At 36.8% G+C, this 23,131-nt stretch overlaps 1 protein-coding gene and 1 pseudogene across 4 annotated transcripts in view; both read right to left on the bottom strand.

The window, feature by feature from the left end:
• Positions 1–909: 909 nt before the first annotated feature.
• Positions 910–23,131, bottom strand: part of SLC25A16 (solute carrier family 25 member 16) — a 37,074-nt gene continuing 14,852 nt past the window's right edge. The window contains exons 5-9 of one of the 4 annotated variants that reach the window (XM_060126063.1): positions 17,043–17,164; positions 16,729–16,795; positions 12,328–12,490; positions 7,854–7,922; positions 910–4,747 (exon numbers count right to left, since the gene is read on the bottom strand). In XM_060126063.1, coding sequence (XP_059982046.1) covers positions 4,723–4,747; positions 7,854–7,922; positions 12,328–12,490; positions 16,729–16,795; positions 17,043–17,164 — 446 coding nt within the window. In that variant the 3' untranslated portion in view covers positions 910–4,722. Of the gene's footprint in view, positions 4,748–4,888; positions 7,163–7,853; positions 7,923–12,327; positions 12,491–16,728; positions 16,796–17,042; positions 17,165–23,131 lie in introns of those variants that run through there. The other 3 variants (XM_060126062.1, XM_060126064.1, XM_060126061.1) reach the window with 3 other exon arrangements.
• Positions 19,538–19,903, bottom strand: LOC132507184 (large ribosomal subunit protein eL31-like; annotated as a pseudogene).

Genomic DNA, 23,131 nt, shown 5'->3' on the forward strand with positions numbered 1-23,131 from the left:
AGAGAGACTTCTAATATATTAACCTGGTTTATCTCTCCATTTATATAGATTTTCTTTAATGTCTCTCAGCAACATTTTGTAATTGTCAGTGTAAAGCTATTGCATATATTTTGTTAAATTTAAGTATATATATATTTTTTGTAAGTTTTTTAAAATTTTATTTATTTACTTTTTTTTTGGCTGTGTTGGGTCTTCGTTGCGGTGCACGGGCTTCTCATCGTGGTGGCTTCTCTTGTTGCGGAGCACAGGCTCTGGGCACGCGGGCTTCAGTAGTTGTGGCTCACAGGCTCTAGAGCACAGGCTCAGTAGTTGTGGCAGACAGGCTTAGCTGCTCCGCGGCATGTGGGATCTTCCCGGACTAGGGCTCGAACCTGTGTCCCCTGCATTGGCAGGCGGATTCTTAACCACTGCAGCACCAGGGAAGCCCTAAGTATATTTTTTGATGCTATTTTAAATGAAATTGTTTTTTAATTGCTTCCTGCTAGTATATAAAAATACAATCTTTAAAGTTTACCTTAGGACTTTCCTGGTGGTCCAGTGGTTAAGATTACACGCTTCCAATGCAGGGGGCACAGGTTTGATCCCTAGTCAGGGAACTAAGATCCCACATGGCGCATGGTGCGGCCAAAAAAATAAGATAGATAAAATTTACCTTATATCCTGAGACTTTGCCAGTAGTTGTTTTGTAGATTCATTAAGACTTTCTATGTAAATAATCATGTCATCTACAAATAGAGGCAGTTTTACTTCTTCCCCTCGGATATTTATGCTTTTTATTTCACTTTCTTAAGTTCACTGGTTAAATAGAAGTTCTGACACTGGGCATCCTTGCCTTCTACTGATCTCAGGGGGAAAGCATTCAATATTTCACTATTAAATATGATGCTTAGCTGTAGGTTTTTCATGAATATTTCCTATGGTTATCTAATCTATGTAAAAAACAAACCTCCAAAACTTAGTGTCTTTAAACAACAATCTTTTTTTAAATTAATTAATTTATTTTTGTGGCATGTGGGATCTTAGTTCCCGAACCAGTGATCAAACCTGCGCCCCCTGCAGTGGAAGCAAGGAGCCCTAGCCACTGGACCGCCAGGGAAGTCCCCAACAATCATTTTTTTAGCTTATGAATTTTCATTTTGGGCAGGGCTCTGTGAGGAAAGCTTTTCTCTGTCCATGAAGCATCAGCTGGAAGCTGGAGGATCCACTTTGAAGATGGCTTACTCAAATGGCTGGCAAGTTGAGGCTGGCTGACAGTTTCTCTACAGGGGCTGCCTGGCTTCCTCACAGCATGTCATGAGGATTCCAAGAGCAAGCATTCCAAAAGACCAGATGGAAGCTGTTTCAGCTTTATGACGTAACTTCAGAAGTAACACAGCATCACTTCCACTGTAGACACAAGCCCACTCAACCAGATGTAAGGGGAGGGACTGGTCTCTACCTCTTGATGGGATGAGTGTCAATGACACGAGAAGAACATGTGAGATGAGATGTACGGTTGGAAAATTAATCTGATAAAATGCTCTATCAGATTGAGGAAGGTCTACCCTAATGTGATTTTTATAATGTATCAATTTTGAATTTTGCCAAGTGCTTTTTCTGCACTTTTGAAGTGCAGAAATTGAAGAATCATGTGTTTTTCTCCTTTATTCTGTGATTACAGGAAATTACACTATTGACTTAAGATTGTGAAACAACTTGGCGCTCCTAGGATAAACCCAATTTCGTCACGATACAATAAACTTTTTATGTATTGCTGGATTTGATTTGCTAATATGCTGCTAAAGATTTTTCCATCTTTGTTCCTGAAGGATACTGGTTGGTAATTTTATTTTTCTGTAACAACTTGGTCAGGTTTGGGCATCAAGGTTATAGTGGCATCATAAAAGTGCTGTCTTCTAATTTCTGAAAGTTTGTATAAAATTATTTCTTTCTTAGATGTCCAACAGAATTCACAATCTGAGCCTGGAGTTTTCTTTGTGGAAGGATTTTTGATAAATTCAGTTTCTTTAACTGGTTATGCAGATTTTGTTTCACCTACATCAGTTTTGGTTGTGATTTTCAAAGCCTCTGTCCATTTCATCTAAGTCATCAAATTCCTTAGCAAAGAGTTATTTAGAAATCCCGTATTATCTTTTTAACATCCATAGGATCCATAGTAATGTCATCTTTTTCATTATTTTTTTTTTGGCCACGCCACATGGCTTGTGGGATCTTAGTTCCCCAGCCAGGGATTGAACCCGGGCCTTCGGCAATGAAAGCGTGGAGTCCTAACCACTGGACCACCAGGGAATTCCCCATTCTTGATATTGGTAATTTATATTCCTTTTTAGTTATCAGTCTAGCTAAGGGGCTTACCAATTTTGTTGATCTCTTCAAAAAACCAATTTTGGGGTTTGTTATTTTCTCTATTATCTGTTTTTAATTTTGTTGATTTCTGTTGTTTTTTATTTTGTTGTTTTGTTTGTTTGTTTGTTTTGGCTCTGCCAGCATGTGGGATCTTAATTCCCCACCCGGGGATCGAACCCACACCCCCTGCATTGGAAGCACAGAGTCAACCACTGGACCACCAGGGAATTCCCTGATTTCTGTTTTAAGTGCATATAATTGTTGATAAAGCAGTAATCTTTGTACAAATATAATCAGGCAATTTTATTCCCCTACTGAAAACCTTCAAGGCTTCCCATTGCATTTAGAATAAAAGACAAAATCATTACTACATCCTATAGAGCCCTAAATACATTGATCTGCCCTTTGTCTACTTCTCCAACCTATTTATTGCTACTCCCTCACTCAGGGAGCTTCATTCACACAGGGCTTAGATCCACCACTTATTGTGTGAACCTGGGCAAGTTACTTGATATCCCTGGGTCTCAATTATCCCAACTGTAAAAAAGGAATATTTAATAGTGCCTATCTTATAGTACTGTTATAGAGTTAAGGCATCAAATAACAATATCTGACATACTTGTATAGCAACTGTATACTTAAACACTTATGTCAATTCTTTGAATATCAGACAGTGTTACAAACTAGAAATGAATGACAAATAATAAGTCATGTATATTTCCTGGCAATAATAAGTCATATATATTTCCTGTTCCATTCCTTATTTTAAGCACTTTTGATGCCTTTGTCTACTTCTCCAACCTATTTATTGCTACTCCCTCTCTCAGGGAGCTTCATTGACACTGGGCTTCTGACAATTCCTGTGTCAAACTAAGCTTTTTCCTGTTTCAGAGTTTTTGTACTGTGCTGTTCCCTTCATCTGGGCCATTCTTCCCCCACAGCTCTTTGCACGACTACTTCCTTTTCATGTGTAGGCTTAAAGTTTAGCACATCAAAGAAACTTTTCCCTGACCATTCTAAAGTAGCACTCTGATCCTTACACCCAACAATTATTCTCTATCATGTAATCTATTTACTTCCTTAATAAGCACTTTCCAGTAATTTCCTGGTAGTCTCAGGGTTAGGACTCTGTGCTTTCACTGTCGAGGGCCCTGCATTCAATCCCTATTCAGGGAACTAAGATCCCGCAAGCCACTTGCTGGGGGGAGGGGGGCCGGGGGGGGGCAAAAAAATTTTCTAAAGCACTTTCCAAAATCTATAATCATTCTATTAATTGGTTTGTATTTATTACATATTAGAGCTCTACGTGAATAGGAAGGATACTACTGTGTTGAAGTATAGCATCATGGCTAGTAGACTACGCTGTAGGCTGAATCTTAGATCCACCACTTATTGTGTGAACCTGGGCAAGTTACTTGATATCCCTGGGTCTCAATTATCCCAACTGTAAAAAAGGAATATTTAATAGTGCCTATCTTATAGTACTGTTATAGAGTTAAGGCATCAAATGTGCTTAAAATAAGGAATGGAACATAGTAAATACTCAGGAAATATACATGACTTATTATTTGTCATTGATTTCTAGTTTGTAACAATGTCTAATATTCAAAGAATTGATGTGTTTAAGTATACAGTTGCTATACAAGTATGTCAGATATCATTGGCCCAACTCTGCAAGGCAACGCATACTCACATAATATAGGTATTATTTGCCATTCATCCTGGCTCAAATTAGCAACAAGACATTTCTGTGAAGAAAAAACAAATAACTTTCTTTCTAAATTGCTCTTTCCCTAAACTATTTGTGCCTCGTTTCTCTCTACTAGAACATTTTCTCCAAAAACAGGAACCAAACCTTCCTTCTGCCCATCAGTAAACATCACTGAGCAACTATTATGATGCCATACCCTGTGCTCCTTAAAGGGGATGAAGGTATGACTCTGCCCATGAAGGAACCAATGGGAGGACACATAAACATGCAGTAACCAAAAAGTATGGTACATACCCTGTTAGAGAAATACCCAGTGATAGATGCTATTGGGAATCCAAATCAGACTGCAAGTACAGTTAACAGACCTCTCAAGGTATGCCCCCATAATGCTGATATAATCCGTGGCACACAATGGGTGCTGCATAAATGGATGTTGAGTAATCTGGAGGAAAATGTTGTAAGATATTATTATATATACCCACTAAGCTTTTCATCTCCATACAGACCACCATTAAGAGCTAGGAATGGTACCTCACTCATCAGTCCCTAAACAAAATCACTGCCCCATTCTATAGATCAGAGGGCTGTACCCAATAAAAGGCAAGGAAAGTATTACAATGGAGATCAAAACAGAAACAGTCAATATTCAAATTGAAGATAATCTGTCAAGATTCACTTTGTGTTATCAATCTGAAATAAATCAGATAAAAATACAGTCATTATTTTAAGTATTCTTCCATTATGTTTAATATTTGTGCTTCAATAATGTAAATAGTTAAAAGAGAGGAATAACTGTTGAAATATGAAAATTTATTTTTAATAACCTATGTATTCTGTAACAGACATAGAATGCAAATTTTTATTTAAAAAAATATTTGCAGTCCTCTTTTATTGTTAACATAACTGAGATACTTATTTTATAAATTTAAATTATCTTGAGATTTGATAGCAGTATTTAGCTACAGTGTAGCCGAGAAATGAAAATATACAAAATAGTTTTAGGAACACATGTATTTTTACCTGTGGGTACACTTATAAATCATACAAAGATACACATTTATTTTAAAATAAAGACTTTGAAAATGAAACCAGTTCATAAAATTTTTACCAAGTTATGACAAGAAATCTTTTATGCAAAAAAAAAAATTGAAGCAGAAATAACACTTTCAATTTAGTTTTCTAATGTCTTAAAAATCACATCAATTCTACAAATTGCTGTTTCTGAGGACAGAACTATAACTGTTCCCCTCCCATTTTTGTCATGCTTATAATAAAACATAAAAACTACTCTAAACATAATAACTGGAATTCTTACATTTTAAACCATTTTAATATAAATGATAGCAATTCAGATCATGTTTTACATTTCTACTTAAGTTTATATTGCACTAAAATTATTTTACGTGGAAGAACTAGTTGCTGTGTCATAACATAATACTTGGAAACATTCTTTGACATTCACACCTATATTAATGGATATTTCACAGTCCACTTAAATAAATTTTCTAGTATACATCAAATCATCTAACAAATCTATAATGCTAACTTGTTTTGAGAGCAAAGATATTCAGTATTTACTATTACTGCCTTTGGGAAATACACTGACTTATAAAAACACATTTAAATCACTTAGAAACTGGGAATAACATTTGAGCAATACCTGAAAATTCTTGACCTACTGATGAGTCTCTACATGGTTACTTTTTGAATACAACATTTATCAAAAAATGAAGAGAAAAAGTGTTTGTCCTTTTATCCAGTGGAGCAGAATTATGAGAAGAGAAATATTAAGAATAATACTTCAATACTGGCTTCTAACCTATGTTTTATATAACTTAAAATTTCAGCTCTCATCATTCTGCTGCAATATAACCAAGACTGTTAATAATAACAATAACAGCAACCAACATTAGAGTCTTTGAAAATCATGATTACAATTAAAAGCTTGCAATAGCATGATAAAACTAATGGCAACCTTTTGAATCCCATTTTAAGTTAGTTCTATCCAAATAATACTTTAAAATGGTTTCAAATAACCTTACTGATTAGCCAGCATCAGCTTAGGATTTTTTTGCAATGTTCTAAGATATACCTTTTGGCATAAAAGTATAGTAAGCACTTTTGATTTGTGATGAATAGAAAAATCAAGTACTAAAATACCAGTGGTTCCTGTGACAGGGTAAATATCCCCCTTCAAGTAATGTTCTCCCCAAATTAAATTAACATTTTATTTTTCCCTCTGAGAGTTTATTAAGGAAAAGAAATAACTATATTTTTTAATTGAGGTGAAAAAACTGCTTCATAAGTTCATATGTTGTAAAAGCCACTGCCTGAGAAGGAACGCAGCGAATGTAATTAAGAGATAAACCACGATATAATCCTTTTCGAATTCCATGGTGTCCATAGACATACTTCATAGTCTCCCGCATGGTACTGAAAGAGAATGGTTAAATGATGACACCTTTATGCCCAGTCATGAAGAGACAATTTCAGGATCCATAATAGCATTTTTAAAAGAAGCTAAAAATGCCATCTTGAGTAGCTTTTGGAAGGCAAGTGTTAAAACGAAGCCGGCGCACTGCAACAAAGAGTAGCCCCTGCTCGCCACAACTAGAGAAAGCCCGTGCACAGTAACAAAGAGCCAACGCAGCCAAAAATAAATAAATAAATTAATTTTTTTTAAAAAACCAAGCTAAAAATTCATAGTAAAAGAGCAATTCATTCCAAACAAGTACAAGCATTATGCATAGAATTCCGTGGCTCATTAATACAATATATTTTGTTTGCATTATGTCTGTGACATTTACTAGCAACACTATTTCATAATAATATTTGAAATATTGATGTAGTCTTTTTAAAGTATATATGAGCAGTTGCCCTTTAAACTCTCAAGTTTCTGCTCAAGTTCTATGCTACTAAAGCTTGAAGGACTATCTTCCAGATTTCATCAATAAAGACTTTCTTGTTTCAGTGTTCTTTCCTTTCAAACCAACATTTTGGGCTTTGTCTTTCTCTTTCAATATGCAATGTAGACTGAAATATTCAAAAAATCTTTTGGGTGAATGAAGGCTATTCATGGTCCTGAATAAACATTCTGCTCTTCCCCTGAGGAACAACACATCACCAATCAAACAGAATGATTCGAAATCTCTACAGATTATAGAAAACTCTAGAGCTGTGCTATGCAATAGTGGTAGCCACTAGCCACATGTGGCTACTGAGTACATGAAATGTGGCAAGTCCTAAATTGAGATGTGCTGTGAGTGTAAAATACACCCTGGATTTCAAACACTTAGTGTTTTTTTTTAAAAGGATGTAAAATACTGAAATGTTGAAGTGATAAATTTTAAATATATTCGTTTAAATAAAATACTTTAAAACAATTTCATGTTTCTTTTTATACTTTTTTAATGTGGTTAGGTTACCAGAAAATTTTAAATTACATATGTGGCTCACATCATATTTCTATTTAACAGAGCTGCTCTAAAATTAAATTTGTTTTTGTTTTTTTTTTTTGGCTGCAAGGCTTGTGGGATCTTAGTTCCCTGATCAGGGACCGAACCCTAGCCCCCACAGTGAAAGCACCGAGTCCTAACCACTGGACCACCAGGGAATTACCTAAAATGAACATTTTAACAGGAGGATTAGGACCTGATTAAATTCAGTTTACCAAAGAATATTATGGGATATAAAATGAAAGCTCTAGACTACTAGTGAGATCACAGTCCTATCTCCCTACTTACTATACACATTACATTTCCTAAAGAAATTGAACAATGACAAATGAAGAACTTACAGGCACTTTTCAAATTCTGGAAGAACAGTTCCTAACTGCATTCGCCGACGTGTTACATCAAATGGGTAGCTAAAAGAAGAAAAAGAAGGACTTAAAAATGATTTTTAGTTTTCTACTCAGCAATTATTGAATACAAAGCCCTATGTATGCTAGGAAATAATGTGTTCCTATTTTCTTACTGTTTTGTCTAATCTGGGAGTCAGGATATAGGCATATGAATAAAATCAAATAACAATACAGAGGTCTCCTTGCCTTTGCCTAAGTGGTTCCCTTGGGTTAAATGATTCTTCTTTCATCACCCATTATCAAGTTCTATTTATTCCCCCAAACCAAATTAAATGCCGCTTCCTGAGGAAATAGACTGGGTGCTTTCCATTGTTGTAACCCTAAGACAGAGTTTCTTAACTTTGGCACTATTGCCATTTTGGGTTGGAAAATTCTTAGTTGTGGGAGTTGCCCTGGGCATTGTAGGGTGTTTAGGTAAATCCCTGGCTTCTACCCACTAGATACCAGTAGCACAACCCCAGTTGTAACAACGAAAAATGTCTCCAGACATTAATAAATGTCCACTAGAGACGAAACCACCCCAGTTAAGAACCACTACCCTAAGAGTATTCAGCAAGTGCCCCTGTATACAGTAGGCCAACAAAAAATTCTCCTTAAGGGCTAAAATTAACAATACAGATAATTGCTTATAGAGGATAGAGAAAATTCTATGTGAAAAGATTGCCTGATTCTGCAACTATGTATGGTGATGAATGTTAACCAGACTTAATATCAAATCATTATGTTATATACCAGAAACTAATATAATATTGTATATTAATTATACCTCAATTTAAAAAAATTTTAAAGATTGCCTAAAATGAAATATACAAAAGTAATCTCTTAAGAGTGGGACCCTAGGTGATTTTTTTTTTAAATTACTTTTTTGGGGCTAATGTTGACTGCTTATGTTAGGTCCTGTGCTAAGCAATTTATGTACATTATCTCATTCCATCTTTACAACTGTGTTAAGTAGGTACTGTTATCTCAATATTAAGATAAGAAAATTGAGTCTTAGGGCTTCCCTGGTGGCGCAGTGGTTGAGAATCTGCCTGCCAAGGGACACGGGTTCGAGCCCTGGTCTGGGAAGATCCCACATGCCGCGGAGCAACTGGGCCTGTGAGCCACAACTACTGAGACTGCGCATCTAGAGCCTGTGCTCCGCAACGAGAGGCCGAGATAGTGAGAGGCCCATGCACCGCGATGAAGAGTGGCCCCCGCTCGCCGCAACTAGAGAAAGCCCTCGCATAGAAACGAAGACCCAACACAGACAAAAATAAATAAATAAATAAATTTATTTAAAAAAAAGAAAATTGAGTCTTAGAGACATTTGCCATGTCATAAAGCTGCTTTCTACTTCCCTATTCAAAGCTCTCGTTCATACACACATATATATATATACACACACATATGTATATATACATACATACATATAATATATACGTAAGTGATATATGACAAAAATAATTATATACTTTTATATACATTTAAATTTACTATGAAATAATTGTAATAAAAAAACCACCCATGTACCAACCAAACAGCTTAAGAAATAACATTACTAACAGATGAAGAGCTCTATGCATCTAAGCAGCATCTCCATGAATTATCTTTTTTTTTTTTGGCCCTGCTTCACGGCTTGCAGGATCTTATCTCCCCAACCAGGGATCCAACACATGCCCCCTGCAGTGAAAGTGCGGGGTCCTAACCACTGGATCACCAGGGAATTCCCCTCCATGAATTATCTTTTTTAAAATTTTTTAAATATTTATTTATTTTTGGCTGTGTTGGGTCTTCGTTGCTGCACGCAGGCTTTCTCTGTTGCGGCGAGTGGGGGCTACTCTTCGTTGTGGTGTGCGTGCTTCTCATTGTGGTGGCTTCTCTTGTTGTGGAGCATGGGCTCTAGGCGTGCGGGCTTCAGTGATTGTGGCACATGGGCTCAGTAGTTGTGGCACACGGGCTTAGTTGCTCTGCAGTATGTGGGATCTTTCCGGACCAGGGCTCGAACCCGTGTCCCCTGCCTTGGCAGGCGGATTCTTAACCACTGCGCCACCAGTTAAGTCCTGAATTATCTTTTAATGGGAGGTGGAGATAGGAAAAAACTTTATGGGGAATAAAGGGACCAAAACCTCAACCTGAAGAATTCAGTTTCCAAGCAGGAAAAGATGTGTCCAGGTAGAAGGAATTGATTAATAAAGAGAAAGTAAGAAGACAAAGTACAAGGATCAGAACTAGGGAAATAACAATGGGAAAGAAAGAAAATAACATTCTAGGTAATGTTTTTAAGCAAAAAAATGACAAAAATACTTGGATATGTACAATGTGAAAAATGATCTCAAGGTATTATCAGGACTAGAAGATTAATGGTGATCGATAACAAATAGGAAAGTTGGGGGCCGAGGACAGACATGAAAAAAAAGACAAGAAAGCAGTATATGAATTACAGAGCTTGAACTGAGGACAGAAGTCCAGGTATAAACATCCAAGAGCTTGCTAGAGAAGTAATGAGTCAGCAATGAAGATTTAAATAGAATTAGTTATCTGTACAGAGGTGACCATTGAAACAATAAAGATAGATGAGCTATTCTGGATGTTTACGGGAAGAGCAGAGGACCAAAGTCTGGCTAGGCCTTAAAAAAATCAGCACAGATAGGTAGGAGGAGGAAGACATGAATCAGCAAGATACCTGAAAAGGGAAAGTTGCCGCAACTAAGAGCTCGCATGTCACAACTAAAGATCCAGTGCAGCCAAATAAATAAATAAATAAATAAATAATTTTTAAAAAAAGAGTCAGTGGGTGTAGAATATAGCTTATGAAGTAAGTGGAAAAGAGAAGACAGATTTTAAAGATCTAAACTGGAAGTAAATAATAATGAAAAGGGGCAGTAAAACCAAGAAGAGAATCAGAATAGCTAGAGGTGATCATGTCTCCGCAAATGAACAAGGTTCCGCAGCCATGTTTCTAAAAGTAAACTACACATCTTTTTTTTTTTTTTAATATTTAGTTATTTATTTGGCTGTGTCAGGTCTTAGTTGTGGCATGCGGGATCACTCTTGCCACGTGTGGGATCTTTTAGATGTGGCCTTCGGGATCTTTAGTTGCGGCATGTGAACTCTTAGTTGCGGCATGTGGGATCTAGTTCCCTGACCAGGGATTGAACCCGGGCCCCCTGAATTGGGAGCGCAGAGTCTTAGGCACTGGACCGCCAGGGAAGTCCCTACACCTTTTTTCCTTTACTTTCAGTCTAGTACGATCTGCTCCCACACACAAGCATACTGAATCTGCCTTCACAAAAGTAACCTTCATTGTGAAATCCGATGAATACCTTACTTTTCAGTACTTATCTTACTTTGAGTTTTCTTTTTCCATTGGATACTCTTTTTTGAGCCTTTGTGACACTACGATTTCCTGTTGTCTTCCTGTTTTTCAGGATACTCCTCAGTCACAGAGAGCTTCCCTTCTTCCTGTTCCTGAAAAGTTCCTGCTTCTTAGTATTCCAGCTCTTTTTTAATCTCATCTATCCAATCTCTCTTGGTCTACAGAAATTCTCTACAGCCAACTTTCCAATTACACTTTCCACCTAATTTATCTATGTCCCTAATACACTTATATTAATATAAAACTCCCTTGTATTGCTACTGTCTTAAGAGTATAGGCTTCTTGGGACTTCCCTGGTGGCACAGTGATTGAGAATCCTCCTGCCAATGCAGGGACACGGGTTCAAACCATGGTCCGGGAAGATCCCACATGCCGCAGAGCAACTAAGCCCGTGAGCCACAACTACTGAAGCCTGCGAGCCTAGTGCCTGTGCTCCGCAACAAGAGAAGCCACCACAATGAGAAGCCCCCGCACTGCAACAAAGAGTAGCCCCGACTCGCTGCAACTAGAGAAAGCCTGCATGCAGCAACAAAGACCCAAGGCAGCCAAAAAAAAAAAAAGAAAAGAGTATAGGCTTCTTGAGGCAATACTTTTGTTTTTCCTTCAGTGAAACTCCCAGTGCCTAGCATACTGACTGGCACAAAGCAGGCCTTCAAGATTTAGTGCAAGAGAAGTTGTACCTACACACATACACACACACACACACACACACACACTAAATGGCTCAAATTTCAGAAAACTCATACAGGCAATTCATGAGGAAATATGGATGAAAACTATAGTGTTTCTTTCTAGCTTTCTTTTTCCTTTCTTTTAAAATCCACAGAAATTGAGTAGGTTCAAACTAATTTGGTCAATTTGGCACGAAGTTATTTATAATATGCTTAAAGTGCAGGCACACTGGAAAAAATGTATTAAATTAATATTTATATTTTGCAAGGGATCCTGTGTCTTAATAATCTATTAGAAAAAATAAGACAACTAACCAATGCTAAAAATCAGTATTGGATAAATGTAATTTAACTTAATTAAGTTGATGAACAAACTTACGATATTGTCTGTGCTATTGCTCCAGCAACACCACCACAAAGTAAGTTTATGTGAGTTTTCAAAACTAAGACATTAGGATTGTCTGATGAAGGTCTGCCAAGAAGGGTAGGAGCATGGGAAAGCCCAACACTCTTTAAGGTACCAAAAGTAAAAAACGAAACACCTGAAAAACAAAATATAAATTCACCACAATGCTTAACAGAGATGTGAGCTGTGAGAAGACACCATTCTTACATAATAACCAATTAACTCAATTGGTTATTATCAACCAATTAACTCAAGGGACTAACTATGCATTTCCTGATTTCCAATGTTTGGCTTAATCTAAGACAAAAAGATTTAATTAATGTTTACAAATAACCTAAAGATAACAAAATTACCACCTATAAAAAATTATACGTTGGTTTTTCACACACTAACATAATGTTCAGTTCACTGAATAAAGGTAGTAGTTGAGTATAATGCCACCTTATACATGAATAGAATTGAACAGTTTTCCAAGGTTTTACATAAGTAAAAGTTAAATTAATGATTAGTAACCTTACGTAAACATGACATATTTACAATAACAATGATGGTGATAATGTAAGGTAGAGGCAAGAAATTCAAAAGTGATAAAGCATTGTTATTTCAATTCAATGTCTAATGTTGTCTTCCAGGAAAAGTTATGACAATGAGAGACTCACCAGACACATGGAATCTAATGAATATTGAATTAAGTTATTGATAATGTGCAGTTGGTGCTGGCTGAATATTTACACGATTTTATAATAAAAGGATTAAAGTCATACATTAAAAAAATTACCAGAACTCAAGTATACTTATCAACTAAATATTACTCAAGATATCTTGATATTTACTGAATTTTAAAAACATACTGTAAAAGATACTTGATTCTTAAGAACAAATAAGCACTAACAAAAATTCAGTCTAGGATAACACCTCAATATATGCATTTATTCTTTGTATAAAACTCTTACGATCTTATAGTATTTTATAATGATGCTATACAACTTTAGAATATTCATATACTTTTTTTTAAAGAAGTGGTTTTTATTTTTTAATTTTTAATTTTATTTATTTTTGGTTGCATTGGGTTTTCGTTGCTGCACGTGGGCCTTCTCTAGATGCAGCGAGTGGGGGCTACTCTTTGTTGCGGTGCACAGGCTTCTCATTGCAGTGGCTTCTCCTGTTGCAGAGCACGGGCTCTAGGCACGCGGGCCCCCAGCAGTTGTGGCACATGGGCTAAGTAGTTGCGGCTCGCGGGCTCTAGAGCACAGGCTCAGTAGTTGTGGTGCATGGGCTTAGCTGCTCCGCGGCGTGTGAGATCCTCCCAGAGCAGGGCTCAAACCCATGTCCCTTGCATTCGCAGGCGGATTCCCAACCACTGCGCCACTAGGGAAGTCCCCATACACTTTTATATATGGGAAATCTATTCTATAGACTTAAATACAGAAATTTTAACCACAGGAAAAGCTCACAACAAGGAAATTCATAGCAAATTAAACACAAGTAGAAAAAAAATAGAAATACCTTAATTATGCAGAATGGTATTCACTGAAATATGACACAATTAATAAAAATGTGAATACTATTCAGAAATATGAAAAACATTTGGGAAATGGGAAAAAATTAAGAAACAAAATTATATACATACTATAACTATGTAAAAAATGTATTTCAAAAACAAAACTGAAAACAAACAAAAAAAATTAGAAAGAGAAAAAAATATAGTAAAAAAACTAAAGAGTTCTGATTCCAGCATAATGGCAGTCTAGGTATTCTGAGGGACTTTGTCATTGCAGAACAACTATATCCATTGCTGGGCTTACAAAAAGGAAGAGAAGGTTTCCAAGAATCCCTAGCAGCACCACCTTCCAAAAATATGATATGGGGCCCACTTGGGAATTGTGGCCCATGAGAGAGTTGGAGTGACTCTACATGTTGATGGCAATAGCAGCCAAGCCATTGAGACAGATCCTGCCACTGGGCTACAGAAGATGGAATCACTGGGTCAGAAACTCAGAGGTTAAGATCAAGTAATGGACTCATAATTAAAGACCGCTCAAAAGAAGCCACAAGAAATAAAACAAACAACAAACTAACTAACTAAATAAAGACCATCAAGCATAGGAGGAAGCAAATAAACTTATATATTTATAAAATATTGGGGGGGGCTAAGGATTCAGAAAAATAAGCAAACAAGATAAGAAAGGAATAAAAAGAAACGTATAAAGAAAAACAGGGCTTCCCTGGTGGTGCAGTGGTTAAGAATCCGCCTGCCAATGCAGGGGACACGGGTTCGAGCCCTGGTCCTGGAAAATCTCACGTGCTACGGAGCAGCTAAGCCCGTGCGCCACAACTACTGAGCCTGCACTCTTGAGCCCATGAACCACAACTACTGAGCGTGCATGCCACAAATACTGAAGCCTGTGTGCCTAGAGCCCGAGCTCCGCAACAACAGAAGCCACCACAATGAGAAACCCACACACCGCAAGGAAGAGTAGCCCCCGCTTGCCGCAACTAGAGAAAGCCTGTGTGCAGCAACGAAGGCCCAATGCAGCCAAAAATAAATAAATAAAACAAATAAATTTATTAAAAAGAATAAAAAAAAGAAAAACAAGTGGAAATCAATAGCAAGGTAAAGAAACAAGTCCAAATATATCAATAACCATTAAGTATACTGTCAATTAAAAGATTTTACTGACCAGATTAAAGAAATACCCAGCTATATATATATAATGATTACAAAATAAATATCTAAAACAAAAACATGACAAAGTAGAAAATGAAAGGATGAAAAAAGGTATCCCAGGCAAATATTAACTTGGATCTGGGCAAAAAAAATTATAAATGGGGGGAATTTGAAAAATGACAATATACTAGATGATATTAAGAAAGTTTCATAATGGTAAGACAAATACCATAAGATATCACTTATATGTGGAATCTAAAATATGACACAAATGAACCTATCTATGAAACAGAAACAGAATCATGAACATAGAGAACAGACTGGTGGTTGCCAAGGAAGAGGGGGCTGGGGGAGGGATGGAATGGGAGGTTGGGGTGAGCAGATGTAAGCTTTTATATATAGAATGGATAAACAACAAGGTCCTACTGTCTAGCACAGAGAACTGTATTCAGTATCCTATGATAAACCACAATGGAAAAGAATATATATATAAAAAAAAAGAATGTTGGGTTTCCCTAGTGGCGCAGTGGTTAAGGGTCCGCTTGCCAATGCAGGGGACACAGGTTCGAGCTCTGGTCTGGGAAGATCCCACATGCTGCGGAGCAACTAAGCCCATATGCCACAACTACTGAGCCTGCGCTCTAGAGCCCACGAGCCTCAACTACTGAAGCCCACGTGCCACAACTACTGAAGCCCACGCGCCTAGATCCTGTGCTCTGTAACAAGAGAAGCCATCGCAATGAGAAGCCCACACACCGCAACGAAGAGTAGCCCCTGCTCACTGCAACTAGAGAAAGTCCGCACGTAGCAATGAAGACCCAACGCAGCCAAAAATAAATAAATAAATTTATAAAATCAGTAACGAGCCAAAATGCCAAGTATCATCACTTTTATTGACTACTGCACTGTAGGTCCTTAGCTGCTACAGTAAGATAAGATAAACATAAATAGACAAAGAAATAAGGATTTGAACAGAAGTAAGAAAAATGATGTTATTTGCACAGGATGTGATGGTCCACACAGAAAATCCAAAGCATTTACAAGTAGCATGGTAGCTGGCTATCATATCAACAAGTAGAATAATGGCTAGCTATAAAATCATATAAAAATTAAATTAAGCAATAAACTGAAAATGTAATTTTCTAAAAGACACAACAAAACTTATAAGATGTCTATGAATATATCTAACAAAAACGTCCAAGATCTGTATGCAATTTCATTCAGAATTCCAGCAAGGATTTTTGTGCAACATCAAAAAATGATTCTAAAATGCACATGGGGGCTTCCCTGGTGGCGCAGTGGTTGAGAGTCCGCCTGCCGATGCAGGGGACACGGGCTCGTGCCCCGGTCTGGGAAGATCCCACATGCCGCGGAGCGGCTGGGCCCGTGAGCCATGGCCGCTGAGCCTGCGCGTCCGGAGCCTGTGCTCCACAACGGAAGAGGCCACAACAGTGAGAGGCCCGCGTACCGCAAAAAAAAAAAAAAAAAAAAAAAGAATAACGACTTACTATAAAACTGCATTCTATTATTGTTTTAAGAAGTAGCACTACAGATCACTGGGGAAAGGAGAAATTAATCAGTGACTATCCTTAGGGAGGAAAAAAAGTAATTCTGGACAGATCGGGGCTTAAATATAACATGCTAAACTTTAAAATTATTCCTACAAGAAAATGAAAAACGAAGATTTTGCCAAATTTAAAACATACCTGCATATGGAGCCATTCCTAATATAGTAGGCATCAAGCCTCTGTAAAATCCAAGGAAACCACCTTCCTTTTGAGTGAAGAAAAATTAGAAGTGAAGTTACACTGGGCTTATTATGATAAATGCAAAAGAACAAAAGCATACATTATATAGGAAAAATTATTCTGGACCCACACTGAAACACATGTGTTTTCACAATTATGATTAGTATCAGTAATTATAAGTAAAACAATAACTATTCAAAACAATGACATTCAAAACATTTGCCTAAATATAAAAGGACATGTTATAGACAAGATAAGTAAAAATGAAATACCTTTGCATAAATTGTTTTGAATGCATGAATAATTCCCGTATAAGTATGTTCCCCTTTCACCTGGAATGCTAGGCGTACTCTAACCATATCAAGAGGGTAAGTACAGATAACTGCTGTCATACCTGAAAAGAAAGCAGAAACTTAAATGTATAAGAATCATATATTATGTGTGTATATATATATATATATATATATACCTTTCCTATCATTAGTAATGCTCTCAAATTATATAGTAATGACGAAAACCCAATGAAATCAAAGTAATATTACTGACAGAATTATATCATAATATTATCAGCTGAAAAACTTGTAAGTAAAAGGGTCAGTTTGTAAAATCTTTTCAAGTTCTTCCCACTGTGAAGTTATAATGTTAGCACCAAAATAGTACAGTATTAGTGGATCATGTTAGTATTTTTTAAATTCTATTACTTGTCTATTCACAGGTAAGACATCAGAAAAGAAAAACTGACTATCTCCAAAGCACTAGGCAGGATATTTGACTTTTTCCTTATTTTCTCTAATCCTAAAATGGAGAGATGCTTAACCTACCTAAGGAATTCTTTTAAAAATAAAATAAAGGCATTTTTTAAAAAAATTCAAAGCATGGTCACTATTTTCTTTTTAAAATTCAGGTAAGGGTAATTCCCTGGTGGTCCAGTGGTTAGGACTCCATGCTCTCACTGTCAAGGGCCTGGGTTCAATCCCTGGTCAGGGAACAAAGATCCTGCCAGCAGAGCAGCTAGACCAAAATAAAAAAACAAAACATACAGGAATTCGATAAATAAATAAATAAAATTTACATAGATTTGTTACTGACTAAACATAATAAAAATATAAATGTCCAAGGTCATAGAAACAATTTATTTTAGGAATAAAATCTCCTGATAAACAAATTTAGTATCAAGTTCTAGATTTTCATCAATATATGATTTCAAATTCCATAAAATATCCAGCTGAATTTTTTTTAATATGTATTTATTTATTTGCTTATTTGTTTACTTATTTATTTATTTATGGCTGCGTTGGGTATTCCTTGCTGTGCGGGGCTTTCTTCAGTTGTTGTGAGCGGGGGCTACTCTTCGTGGCAGTGCACGGGCTTCTCATTGCGCTGGCTTCTTTTTTTTTTTTTTTTTTTGCAGTACGTGGGCCTCTCACTGTTGTGGTCTCTCCCGTTGCGGAGCACAGGCTCCGGACGCGCAGGCTCAGCGGCCCTGGCTCATGGGCCTAGCCGCTCCGCAGCATGTGGGATCCTCCCAGACCGGGGCACGAACCCGTGTACCCTGCATCGGCAGGCGGATTCTCAACTACTGCGCCACCAGGGAAGTCCCCCAGCTGAATTTTTATTTGCATCTTTTTTTACTGAGGTATAGTTATGTATCAGTTATTTTTAAAATTAAAAATAATCTTCTATTTTTGTAAAGTACCAAAGAAATATATGCTCAAGGTAAAAAAATTAGAAAATAATTTTTAAATATACATATTCATCCTCCAGAAATAACCACCTAAATATATAATATTACAAACCTTTTATACAGGGGCATTTACACACATCTAAACACATACACACATTTAAAACATGACAATGGGTTTCGCTGGTGGCGCTGTGGTTAAGAATCCACCTGCCAACGCAGGGGACACGGGTTTGAGCCCTGGTCCGGTAAGATCCCACATGCTGCAGAGCAACTAAGCCCGTGCGCGACAACTACTGAGCCTACGCTCTTGAGCCCGTAAACCGCAACTGCTGAGCCTGTGTGCCACAACTACTGAAGTCCACATGCCTAGAGTCCATGCTCTGCCAACAACAGAAGCCACCACAAAGAGAAGCCTGCACACCACAATGAAGAGTAGTACCCGCTCACCGCAACCAGAGAAAAGCCCGCGTGCAGCAACGAAGACACAATGCAGCCAAAAATAAAATAAATAAAATAAATTTATTTTAAAAAAATACATGATAATGGTGTAATTCTATTTTGTAGTAAATTTTTCCTACTTCACATTATATTGTGAACATCTTTCCACATGAGAAAAACATTACCTGGATGTACTATAATTTATTTAAACAATCCTCTTAGACATTTAGGTTGTCTCCATTATTTGCTACATGATATTGTAATAGTAAACAGTGCTTTGATGAATGTCCTTATAACTAAATATTTCATTATGGATTAAATTCCTAAAATAAAATTATTAGGACAATGCATAAGGCTTTTAACAGAAACTGCCTTCCAGAATGATTGTGCTGATTTATAATGTCATCCGTTAGAATATAAGTCCTATTTCTCTAACTTAGCAGAAGTATTAGATAATTATTAGACAAGCAGAATATTCAATTATTAGATAATTTTTCCAACATTGGATGGGCAAAAAAACACTCTTATTTTGGTTTGTTTCTCATATGACATTCTTTTTCTTTTTTTGGGGGGGGGCGCGGGCAGTTTTATAACTTTCTTTGACAATCAGTGGTCAGTTCCCTTCCACATCACCTGTGTAGATTTCTGAGAGTGGTGACAGATTTTTGAAAGTGGTTACCTCCTTGGTACATAGGTAACCAACATACAGAGCTTGTTTGGTGAATCTTCATCATCATTATATTTTCTGGACAACTGCACACAGATATGGTAGGGGATATTCCTCATATCTTTGGCCCAGACAGCTTTGTTAAGCATAGTGTCAATGAGCACATCGGGAGTTCCCATCTCCTTGCTGGCCAATTTCTGGATCTCTTTGAGTACCTGAGGGGCACACACTTGAAGTCCACTCCAGGGATGTGCTTGTGAATGTTAGTGGTGTACTCCCTGGTCACGACCTGGTTGGTGAGCAGATCGATGCTTCGTCTCACCACCCTTCTTTGCAGGAACCATCCTGCCAGGCCCAGGTTGGAAAGGAAGAGCTTGAGGTATTGTCAAGACTTTCTTTTTCTCTGTAGGCTTTTAACATGATAATTTCATCTTTTTATTAGTCTTACCAAATGAAAATATAATTTTTTTGCCACAACTTCGGCCTACAATAGCATACTAGGCATAAAAGTGGCAATTTAAGTGATTTCTGTATTCTTAACCTAATTTAACTTTTTAGTTTTAATTTTTTTGACATTTTATTATTATTACTATCATTATTATTATTATTATTTTGGCTGTACCACATGGCTTGCGGGATCTTAGTTCCCTCTCCAGGGTTCGAACCTGTGCCCCCTGCAGTGGAAGCACAGAGTCCTAACCACTGGAATGCCAAGGAAGTCCCAGTGTTAAATTTTTAATATTTGTTTAATATTATTTAAATAGACCTGAGATACCTTACCCCACTTACTTAGCAAATGCTGCTGTAACTTGCATCCATTTTTATTAGCCCAAACTTAAATCTATACTAATTTTCAGAGCTTCTGCCACTCTCCCAAAAATCTAAATCAGTTCGTCACTCCTTATACATGGATTAGAAAACAATGTTCTTTATGTTATTATCTAGGTATCTCTCATGGCATCTCTACCTGGGTGATTATAACATTATCTCTGAGCTAAAAATCTACACAGCTAATATACTGTTAATACTTTAATGCAAACAAATGCAACCCTTCATTCTCTTTTCCCCGCTTAGCTCTCTTGAGAATGACCTCAATTACTTTAGACAATGAGCCGAAAGTCAGTTTGAATATGTTTAATTTTAAAAGCAAGGAATACTTTGTATCAAGATTAGCCTAATGGTACTCCGAACAGGTTAGACTCATAGAAGAAAGGCTGATTTATGATTCACTTATCTGTGATTTAGCTGTAAGTGATATTTTAAACCTTCCTTTTTTTAGTTTGCACATAACAATAAAGACTGTCTACTATGTGCCAAGCACACTATACCAGGCACTTTACAAATACCACCTCTAATCCTCAAATACCAAGTACCACCAACAATCCTACAAGGTAGAAAATTGAGGCTCAAAGTAGTTAAGTGAGTTGACCAAATTCACAGTTTCTGTATCACAGAGTAGAATTTGAGACTAAATTTTCTGACTCATATCACAACATATATTGCCTTCCCTGTAATTTTCTTTTCTCAAACATTTACTTAGTACTTTCTAAACTTAAATATTTAGTTCAGAAATTCCATCAGTTCAGTGATTAGAAATGTCAGTCCCTCATTTCAGCCAATTTGATTTTGAGCTGTACATCTGAGCCATTTGTTTTCAAGCTATTCATTTTCAAACTTGTTTTTTATTTAACTTGTTTTTTATCTATTGGTATTCAAACCAGCCATGTCTGGCAGCCAAGGCAGTGACTCTTCTAAATGGCCTCTTTGAAGCTGAATCTAAACTAATACAGTACAAATGTGATGTTCCTAAGACAAGGTTTGGCAATAATATCACATTTAAGTCACAGCAAATACCTTATTATCCAGATATTTATAAAACTACATATTTCGCAGCTTGGTTTAATTTTTTGCAGCTTGTGCTAAATATTTTGCAAGGGAAAATTTTACAAAATAAAATGAGGGGAGATTATCTATAAACTAGTTCCATGTTTATTGAAAATGGTTCATATTAAGGAGTTTAACAAATATAGAAAAGAATCAAAAGGCTGACCATTTGAAGGCTTGATCATCCTGACACAATTTGAACATCAGATTTTGCTAGGATTTGCCCAGATCATCACTATTCATTTTTTTTTTTATGCTTCTGTACATTTTTACAACTCCCATATTTTTTTTCTACTCTCTATCTGGATCACTTTCGTCTTGCCTCTCCTATTTGTTCTCCCGACTCCATTTATTTCTTCTTTCCTTCTCACATGCTCCAAGCCTTCTCATTGTCTTCTTACTGGTTTCAAGTGGCTTAACATGAAATAACTGAATTAACAAAGTGATCAAAACGGTAAATTGGTAGAAAATGGAAATGGAAAATGGAAATTTCTGGATATCCAGAAATTTCTAAAGGTAAAGGAGGCATTAGTTTAAAAGCTGTAAGACCATGAGTCAGGCTGAGGAACTGGCATAACCTAATTGTACATCAGAGAATGGTAAAAATAATGCCAATGATTACTATAATGCTAAACTGATGATCTAGTTTTACAATTTTTCGGCCAGTTTACTTCACTATGTTTTTATATGGTATATTTCTTTTGAATTTGAGCAATCAAATCTTCCTAAAGAAAAACAAAACCTTTTAACCAGGATGTTTAAAACTTTCAAAGTTTGGGCTTCCCTGGTGGTGCAGTGGTTGAGAGTCCGCCTGCCAATGCAGGAGACGCGGGTTCGTGCCCCGCTCTGGGAGGATCCCACATGCCGCGGAGCCGCTGGGCCCGTGAGCCATGGCCGCTGGGCCTGCACGTCCGGAGCCTGTGCTCCGCAACGGGAGAGGCCACGACAGGGAGAGGCCCGCGTACCGCAAAAAAAACAACAACAACAACAAAAAAAACAGCTTACAAAGTTTTTTGTTGTTGCTGTTGTTCACTATTTCTAAAAACAACTCAGTGATTTAAATGTAATTTTAAAATTTAGAATTTAGCAAGAAGATTTTTAATAATTTTGTACTCCGATAAATCTTGAAAACTCCTTAAGATTTTAAATGTTTTTTTTTAAAAAAAGATTTTAAATGTTTATTTATCCTTGGAATAAGTGGGAGGTGAGAACTATTCTTCTGATAGTCATATTTTACCCTTCACTCTAAGTATAAAATTATGAAGCCCTCTACAGGCTGGATTTAGACTTTCAAAAGCTGTAAAAGTCTAAAAGCCCTAAATACAGAAAAGATTATGACATCTTATATTGTTCAAACGAAAAACAATAATGCACTGTAAAGTAAGTTTGAGGATATCCAACTAAGTTCTTTTTTTTAAACATTTATTTATTTATTTATTTGGCTGCACTGGGTCTTAGTTGCAGCACGCGGGATCTTTTAGTTGCAGCGTGAGGGTTCTTTAGTTGCAGCATGTGGGATCTAGTTCTCTGACCAGGAATCAAACCTGGGCCCCCTGCATTGGGAGTGCAGAGTCTTAGCCACTGGACCACCAGGAAAGTCCCTCCAACTAAGTTCTGATTCACTTCATGATGACTATGTCAATGCTTTTTTTTTTTTTTATGTCAATGCTTTTTAAAAATACCACACC

Source organism: Lagenorhynchus albirostris, chromosome 16, assembly GCF_949774975.1.
Source record: "Lagenorhynchus albirostris chromosome 16, mLagAlb1.1, whole genome shotgun sequence".
NCBI classification, from domain to species: domain Eukaryota; kingdom Metazoa; phylum Chordata; class Mammalia; order Artiodactyla; family Delphinidae; genus Lagenorhynchus; species Lagenorhynchus albirostris.